Source organism: Anneissia japonica, unplaced genomic scaffold (genome assembly GCF_011630105.1).
Source record: "Anneissia japonica isolate Jap-2015-1 unplaced genomic scaffold, ASM1163010v1 scaffold21_len1647178_cov195, whole genome shotgun sequence".
Lineage (NCBI taxonomy): Eukaryota > Metazoa > Echinodermata > Crinoidea > Comatulida > Comatulidae > Anneissia > Anneissia japonica.
This window is the reverse complement of record NW_022750455.1, coordinates 1,010,775-1,020,301: the sequence shown is the minus strand read 5'-3', so window position 1 is coordinate 1,020,301 and position 9,527 is coordinate 1,010,775. Positions and strand designations below refer to the sequence as shown.

General features: G+C 32.3%; 1 protein-coding gene across 1 annotated transcript in view; it reads right to left on the bottom strand.

The window, feature by feature from the left end:
- Positions 1-9,527, bottom strand: part of LOC117121352 (adhesion G-protein coupled receptor G2-like) — a 21,726-nt gene that overhangs the window by 4,812 nt on the left and 7,387 nt on the right. The window contains exons 2-13 of the mRNA XM_033266517.1: positions 9,463-9,489; positions 8,530-8,778; positions 7,330-7,584; positions 6,669-6,890; positions 5,737-5,961; positions 5,225-5,449; positions 2,519-2,740; positions 2,255-2,292; positions 1,859-2,002; positions 1,088-1,412; positions 416-591; positions 58-201 (exon numbers count right to left, since the gene is read on the bottom strand). Of these exons, the coding sequence (XP_033122408.1) occupies positions 58-201; positions 416-591; positions 1,088-1,412; positions 1,859-2,002; positions 2,255-2,292; positions 2,519-2,740; positions 5,225-5,449; positions 5,737-5,961; positions 6,669-6,890; positions 7,330-7,584; positions 8,530-8,778; positions 9,463-9,489 (2,252 nt within the window). The remainder of the gene's footprint in view (positions 1-57; positions 202-415; positions 592-1,087; positions 1,413-1,858; positions 2,003-2,254; positions 2,293-2,518; positions 2,741-5,224; positions 5,450-5,736; positions 5,962-6,668; positions 6,891-7,329; positions 7,585-8,529; positions 8,779-9,462; positions 9,490-9,527) is intronic.

Sequence of the window (9,527 nt, the reverse complement as noted above, 5' to 3'; positions counted from 1 at the left end):
CCTCAAAAGTGACTAAACATAGAAATGATTTTTGAATAAAAGTGTATGATTTATTACCATAAGAACAGCAAAGTTAGTCAAGTGTTTACATTGGCACGTTATCTTATCTTCTTCGACTGTATGGCTAATGCAACCAACATTTGACCAATCACGTAGAGTTTCACTCCAAAATACACAGCTCGCATTTTCCGCTGATAGATTCTGATGATTACAAAATAGAATAGTCTTAAATATAAATATACTTACAAACAAATGTATATGAATTAATGTGTTTATACTAGAAGCATATGGAAATGAGGAACGATTATATGGAAACGAGAAACTGTGAAGGTATAGACATTTGTTATAGGCCTAAATGAAATCATAATTCATTGCGTTCTTCTGAGACTATGACTGTTCAAATATTAGGGCATACCGTTGGAACACTGAAGACAAGTTCAACGGGGTCATCAAATACTTTCGGTAAACTTTCGTCATAGATAGTTGCCGCGAGAACCACACCAGATGTAAGCCTGTTAGATAATTTTACAGTTTTTGATGGAAAGAGGGCGTCGCTGTTAAACACAACGAAGCTAACGTTTACTTGTGTCCCTAAAAAAAGCAAACATTACAGTATCATTATAAATTTCATTATGATATACAGTTCAAATTAATGAGTCTATAGATAAAAAATTCACGACAATTATATTTCAAAGAATTACAATATGCATGCACCACCATCATTATCATACTCATCATCATCATCATCATCGTTGCTGTGGCTGACTTTTAAGAAGGTAATGCCATCTGTCAATTTCGTTTTATTGTCTCTTGTGCTGCACTTCACAGAATTGGCATTGCATAATCATCATTATCATCATCATCATCATCACCATTAGTATTATAATAATAATAATAATAATTATTATTATTATGTAAAGCGCAGTAAGCAATGTGCTATATAAATATAACATTATTATTGTTATTATCATTATCATAATAATTATTATTATACAGCAATAACTATTAATCCTAGATTATTAATATTAATATTATGGTGGTTTTTTTTTTTGGTTTTTTTTTTTCGTATGTGTGTACCGGTACCTACCATTCAGCCCCTTTAAAATGTTCTTTGGTAACTTAATCGATAAATCTGACTTCTTTTGGCAGTCATTAAAGCAAGCGTTTGTCTGCATCGTATTCTGATTAACAGAGAAAAGGACATCTGAAGACAGCGCCTCCGAACTGAAACTACTAGTTTGGACGGCAAAGTTCTCGGCATGGTCCGTGAAATTCTGACCATCACTAGCAGCTGTGCCAACTTGCTGTTCAAGAGATCCAAGAATTACTGCAGAGGCTTCAATGAGAGCAGTGTTGTTATCGTCTAAATATTCAAACAGATTATCAATTGTGTCGATGACAGCTTCCGTAACCTGCAATTGCACAGCAGTTCAAACAATTTTTTTGTTAATCATTTCATTTTAATTTTATCTTTTAAATATCTGAACTTTGGTTTAATTCGAGTACGCATGTGTACATGTTTCTTAGAACGCTTTTGATGCTATGTTCGAGAGGTCAACTGACCAAGTTCTTCCAATTGGAAGAACTTGGCAAAGGTATAAAATTATGTGGTATGCACATGACATAATTCTAAAACTACGTCGTATGCAACTAACAGAAGTCTAACACTATGTGCAACTGGCATATTTCCTAAAACTACGCTGTATGCAACTGGTAAAAGTCTAAAACCATGTTAATTCATACAACTCTATAATAATAATAACTCTATAAAGCATTATATGAATGCAAACAGTAAAATGACAATTAATTGATCTGAGTTATACGGCATAACCAAAATATGCACACAAATATTGCCTACATTTTTGTTAGTAGAGTTTATAGCTACGATGTCTGTTAACCCATTAGAAACTTCTACAACGTCGGCAGGCTTCAAAACTTCAGCACTTTCTGTAATATTGTCTAGTTGGCTAGCAACAACATCAACATTATTTACAGTAACATCCTATAATATGAACAAACACAATCATTTTTATAATCTGTCCATAATAACAATAAAACGAACATATAAAAAAAATGCTAATAAGCAAGTCAATTCAAAATCTATCAGGCGATATTAGTGGAAGCCATCACCGTGGTTTCTGTATTATGAGCAGTTCCACTGCGTCACGCAAACAGAGCAGACTTATCGGATTAGAATAATGTTAAGTTACAGTAATCACACGAATATGACTTATATCTATGAACAGATACTTACTAAAGTAATGTTTGCGATTTCTTCAGTGAGATCAGTTTCTGAAAGATACCACAGAAATATTGCCATATAATAAACGGTTAGGCCTATACACCGAACTCAACACGTAGAGTACATTTTCGACAAATTTGAGAAGTTTGATAAAAAGTAAAAGAGAAACACAGATAGTCATATGCATATTTAATTATATGACTTGACCTTTGACATATCAATGCGTATATTTGAAACTTCAAAAGGGCGCACTTAGGCCTATTGAAGTAACATTACCTATAAGTATAAGAAATGAGCAATCGTTTGTGTTTTGTGCATAGTCCTCTGCCTTGCATGTGATTAAGTTTGCAGATCCAACCTGGTAGATTGTATTTGGCTGTGAATTGCACTCCGTCGTCTTGACCCCGAATTCATCTGTCGGTACGGGTTCTTTCCAATTCGGTGAAGGATGCTCAGTTACAATATCTTTTGGACACGTGATGCTTGGTGGAGTAGTATCTGGTAATAAAATAAAATCTTGCTGGTAAAACGGAAATTATCGGGATTTAACATAGTAATTAATATGTAATATTAATCGAAAACTTTTTTAACAGTAGCAAACTTCAAAATTGTAAAGGTGCGTCCAAATGGAACTGTACAAAAGCTTAAAACAATGCAACTCTCATGAATATATTGAAGGCAAAAAATAAATGACCAACCAAAGATAATAAAGAATACAAATAAAGTGTATAACAAAATTAAATATGTCAAATATATAAAATCATTTTTATTTACTTTTACATAATTATATATACAGGTATTTATATATGTACATATACATACAAATACACATACACAGCTTTATATACATATACATACCTATATAAACAAATGGATAATATTAATAATAGTACTCGGATAGGAACAAGATGTTATAATCGAATCAAGCAAACCCCGTAAAAGCGAAAAGTATAATAACTAAAATTTGACTTTGTGAGGAGTGGTTGCCACATAAATGTACACAGTATAAAAGTATATATATATATATATAGGCCTATATAATTATATATTGTGTATGTATATGTATACATATAAACATAAAATCTAAATTCAAAATCAAATATCATCACCACTAAAAGGAACACAAGACACCGAAAATATCTAAGCAGAAAGTAAACAATGTAAAAATATTAAATACAGGTTCACAGTACTATATAAATTTTTTTTAAAGCACCAATGTGGTCGCAAAATACATATTAGATTACCATTTCAAATAAGAGAAAATCTTTGAATTAACAATGTCAAAAAGCAATATTAAATAATAATATTATAATTTACACATTTTTTAGGCAAGATCTTCCTTTCCATGCTAATTGTGTACTCTTTACAGAATATATTAAAGAACCATATGATGAATTTTCACAATTTATATATTTGTTACCGATAATAAACATGAATTCTGTATTATCGTTGCTATTAGAACATCTATCCCATGTGCTGTCAAGTCCATGGGGGTCTAAGGACGTCTTGATAAATGCTTGGTACTCTTCAAGCCTAAAATTGTTGTATGCTTCAAAGTCAAACAGAAAATGAATCAATAAGATCAAGTGAAGACATGAGTGCATTTACCATTGATTCTACTCGATGCCCACTTAAATATATTTCTTGAAATAATTTAAACATTGTTTTTGTGTGTTTTGTTTAACAGAGTTTTTAATTTATTCGCAGGTCAATTTAAACTTCAGTAACCGATGTAGAGAAATTCGTGATAACTAAATATCTAATGATTGGTTGAAGTTATTGTTCCATAAAACCTCGAATTGAAGCCCTGTGTTTCTGCTTCTTGTTTTTTTGTTTTTTTTTTCGAACTTTGGATGGGCGTCTTTTCGAGATGGCATTCTTTTCAAGGCTACTTTTGAAAGTAAAGAAGGGGGCTTCTTTTCAAAATAAATGCTATAAATTTTGGGAATTACTACTATAAAACAATAAACAGGGCCACTGTAACTTCAGTCTGTATCATGGAGTGAATTAACTGGCAACAAATCACCTAAAACTAGCATATCAACCAAGCGTGTTTTAAATTTATTTTGATTCTTTCAAGTTCATGTACAGTGTAGTTCTGTACTATCTCGAAAAGAAGCCCAAGACTTATTTTTCAAGTCTACTTTTGCAAACCAAAGAGGGAGGACTTCAATTCGAGATGGGATTCTTCTCGAGATTAAACCCATTTGGTTTCTACTTGAGGTTCTACGGTATAGAGTTAAGTAACACATCATTAACTGCTACTATCCTATGATTGCTTGATGTTATTTTACCATAGTTCATACATTTAGACCAAACAACAGATCATCATCATCATTATCATCTTCAGGTTGACAATAGTGTGTAATAATCACCTTTAAAAGTATGTACACTTTGTACCTACCAACAAATACACTAAACCTACATGAGTGCATGTTATTTACTCGGTCCTTTGCTATGCAATTGATATCACGTACTGTATACGGTCGAATGATGCATTGACTAATTCTGCTTAGGTTTATGTTATATCTAGAGCAGAGTATTATCTTATTTTTTTAGAATACAGCATGTTGTTATTCATAGGACTTTATGTCGGAACTCTCATGAAATGGTGAAAATGCAGAAAATACAAAATACAAAAAAAAAAAACTCTCTTGAAATAAGTACCGGAGTATTTTATTCCAATTCGAAACTTACCGACTGTTATATTAAACATACAGGACGCGGTGTTGTTGGCTTGGTCACTGGAGGTACACTGTCAATCTTGGGATGTATAGTATCTTTTTTTTATAAAATGAAATAAATTATAGAAAATAAATAGGCCTAAATAAATATACACATTATTATGACACAGTATATACATATGGATATTCGTTGTTTACTTCTTCTAATTACACGCCTACATTTTTAGTGTCAAGAAAGGTTACTAGTACGATACAATACACATATTGTACCTACCAACAAATGAATTGAAAAACTCACCGACTGTAATATTAAAACTACAGGACGCGGTGTTGTTGGCTTGGTCACTGGAGGTACACTCAACAGTACTTACACCCTCAGGAAATAGAGACATGGACGGAGGATAACACGTGACTGATGGAGGAGGGTTATTACCATCAGTAGCTATGGGTTCATTGTAGTTCACAGTTGATGTTGACCAAATCGAATCACTCGAAGGGCAGTCAATCTTGGGATGTATAGTATCTTTTTTTTTATAAAATGAAACAAATTATAGAAAATATATAGGCCTAAATAAATATACACATTATATGACACAGTATAGAAATATGGATATTTGTTTTTTATTTATTCTAATTATAATAATAATAATAATAATAGTGTAGTTTTATATAGCGCACAAATCCATCTAATGTAAGATGCTCAGGGCGCTTGAAATGTGGACTACATTTTTAGTGTCAAGAAAGGTGTTACTAGTAGGCCTAAGATACAATACACATTGTACCTACCAACAAATGAATTTAAAAACTTACCGACTGTAATATTAAATCTACAGGATGCGGAGTTGTTAGCTTGATCACTGGAGTTACACTCAACAGTACTTACATCGTCTGGAAATAGATACCCGGATGGAGGATAACACGTGACTAATGGAAGAGGGTTATTACCATCAGTAGCTATGGGGTCTTTGTAGTTCACAGTTGATGTTGACCAAATCAAAGCACTCGAAGAACACCTAATCTTCGGATCTATAGTATCTTTAATACAATACCATAAGCAAATGAGAGAAAATAAAAACAGAAAATCAAATGTGATATGCATTTGTATTATTATTATTATTATTATTATTATTATTATTATTATTATTATTATTATTATTATTATTATTATTATTATTATTATTATTATTATTATTGATATCATTATTAGGCCTATTTTTATTATAATTCTCCTTTTTATTATTATTTAAACCCAAATAACAAATTTATAAATATAGCGCATTTTTTCAGGAGAAAAATTATAACTTATTTTATGATGCTTAAAAATAAACTATGTTGCATAATGCAAGGTTATGTGTACTTTTACTTATATCTTTGTCATATTCACCTTCTGATATATTTCAATTGAAATATATATGTATATAATCATATTTATTATACATATATATATATATATATATATATATATAGGCCTACATATATATAATGTATAAAATGTATTAATACATGTCTCCCTCTAATGAAAGACCCCTCCAATTAAAGCCACCTCCAATTAAATACCATTTTTCTGTGGTCCGAAATTAACAAATGTCTTTCATTTTTTATTATTCTAATATTACAGACCAAAGCTGAAGACCATGAAAACCTCGGTCCCAATTGTGGTCTTTAACTGGAGGAAGACCTGTATATTTGCAGATTGACAATCAGAAAGAACCGCCGTGAAATGCGATTTTGTATTTGCTTACCGACTGTTATATTAAAATTGCAGGACGCGGTTTTGTTGAATTGGTCACTCGCAGTACACTCAACACTACTTACACCATCAGGAAATAAAGACCCAGATGGAGGATCACATGTGATTGAAGGAGGGTGGTTACTATTATCAGTTGTTGGTGCAGCATAGTTCACATTTGATGTTGTAAAAATCGAATCACTTGAAGGACAGAAAATCTTTGGATCCTTAGTACCTTATGAAAATACAGGATAGGCCTATTTCAAATTCGTTTACCTCCATGGTTCTATTGTATACCTACAAATTTTGATCCTGCTTTTTAATGTGTGATCTGTCACACTCTATGCGACGAATCATAGAGTGTGCACCAGGTTTTATAAAAAGCAAAATCCAAATTCAGACATTAAACCTCACAATATCAGGGGTAGCGTCAGACAGAGGTCGGGGACAAATAAAATACTTGTATATTTTTACATATCAGAAGACTAATACGTACTACGTAATAATGAAATAGATACAATTTCATAGTTTTCGAGGCTTCACCCCTTTCCCTCTTCCGAAAGCCATCGGACCCCGTCGGGAAAATTGGATATCCCGTTGGGCAAAATCCTTGCCCTCCTCCTGCAGAATTTAATAGTTATTAAATAATACTGGTCTATGTTTACAGTACTCACCAATTGTTTTTCGTTCGTAGTAATCATAAGGGTTGTTCGGATAATTACTGCGAATTGGTGGATTTGCTGTCTGACGGCTAACATTGCTTAAGGAACATTGATAGGTAAACCGATTAAACTCAAAGGAAGCACAGTAAAATGAGGTTGAGGCAGTGCAAAGCTCCGCACATATTTCTAACATAATGTTGAGATGTACTTCGACGTTCTGATAAGGCAACTTAGAGTTTGGCACAATCTCAAAGGATGAAACTGGTCCTAAAATATAAATAATAGCATAAGTGCGGTGGAATCAGTGGTCGATGAGGACACGTTTTGACGGCCAAAATATCTTACAACCTAGAGGCGAAGAGAATGCGTCTTTAGGTTATAAGTTGCTAAAATAAATACCAAATGCAAATCTGGCATTTATGAACCATAATTCTTGATTTCGTCATAAAAGATAGTTTATGAAATAGTTAGGCAAAATAACATCACACTATCAATACCAATCACTCATGACAATATCAAATTGTAAAGAAAAAAAAAACTCAAGACAATTGGGCACTAATATCTCCGCTGAACCTATTCAAGCCAGGCTCCGGAGGGAAAATTGATATTTTGTAAATCTGCTCTTCTAAAACACAAAAAGCGTATTTGACGAATAACTCGGAAGCGGTTAACGACATACAGATTTTTGAATATTTAAAAACTGGATGGGGGAGGGAAGGACAGTAACCGCTCTTTTTCTACTTTTTCCACCAGTTTTCCCGTATCATTTTTTCCCTCCGGAGCCTGGCTTTAAAACTGAAGTCAATTGTACGCGTAAGATACACTAAGAAAGAATGATAATAACAATCACTATTATTATCATAATCACCATTATTTTTATCGTTATTATATTATGCACTTTGCAGAATTATGAAACTTTATAAAACCTGCAGTGCTAATTATTAGATGTTTTGCGAAAATGGTGTCCCTTATAATATGCGAACGTCAGTTTATGGTTTTAACATTACCTATTTATAATTGACAGAAATTTTTTATTTGTACGAGTTTTTGTTTTTGCTTGACTCCAATGCTATGTTGTAGACTGAGAGAACTCCTCGTTGCTTCATTTCTAAAGTCATAGCATTTTTTTTTATTGTGTCATTGTTATCCCACTGGTTTCTTTTTTGATGTATTAGTTCATAATTATGTTGTCGTGTATATAAGTCATCATACCTATATCAATTCTTTCGTAATAATCATAATCTACGTATGTAGCAAGTGGTAGAGATGCCGAATTATCCTTGCTCAAAAAGCATACAGTTCCAGAGAAATCAAATGATCTGCACAGGAATGCTTCTTGTTGCAGACACTCATCAGCGCACCTTTCCAAATCTATGTCAGTTAATCTTTTTATAAAACGTGGAATTGCAGTATTCGGATAGAAGGCGAACCTATCCAAACTACTTGTATTTGTATACTGGGCTGGAAAAAAAAAACACAATGTACAGTTAAGTACCGTATAGTTTGCTATAAAAAATTAATTTAAAAATAGCACAATATGGATATATATTTGAGAAGAGGGGACTCTGGTAGGTTGAATGCATTATTCAACCTACCACCAAGTGAAAACTTGAAAACTTTCTATGAATCAAAATAATGTGCCGGTAAAATAGAATGCCTTTAGTCAATTCAGTTTCGATATATTAAAAATATACAGTGTAAACAGTCAAGCCTAGATAAATGCAAAATATCGATTTTATTATTTTGTAATCACTGAGGAATCTGCGAAAGTAAATGTAAGTTTTAGAGCGCTCTTTCTATATAATATAATAGCGTAAAATAAAGGCCTTGCTGACATCTATAAAGTATAATTAAAGTATAAAACACAGGTATACAGAAAATTAATTATATTAATTCCTCTACAAACATAGAATGACTCCTAATAATATAACCATTATATTAGTGTTGGTAGGCCTTATACACAAACGAATGATTTAGCTGGTCTGTCGTCTCAACTACACATATATGTGAAATGTCAACAAGCCACATTAACATGATTATATGGCGTATGAGGTTTATGTTTTGACCTTGTATCTGACCTTTGTTATAAAGACATGCAGTTGACGTTAAGAAATAAACGAAAAAAAATAATTTGAATATAAATACCTGTATGTGATGGGGGTGTAGGCGTTTCTGTAAAAAAAGATGTAAAAATTAATTCTGTTGTAAAC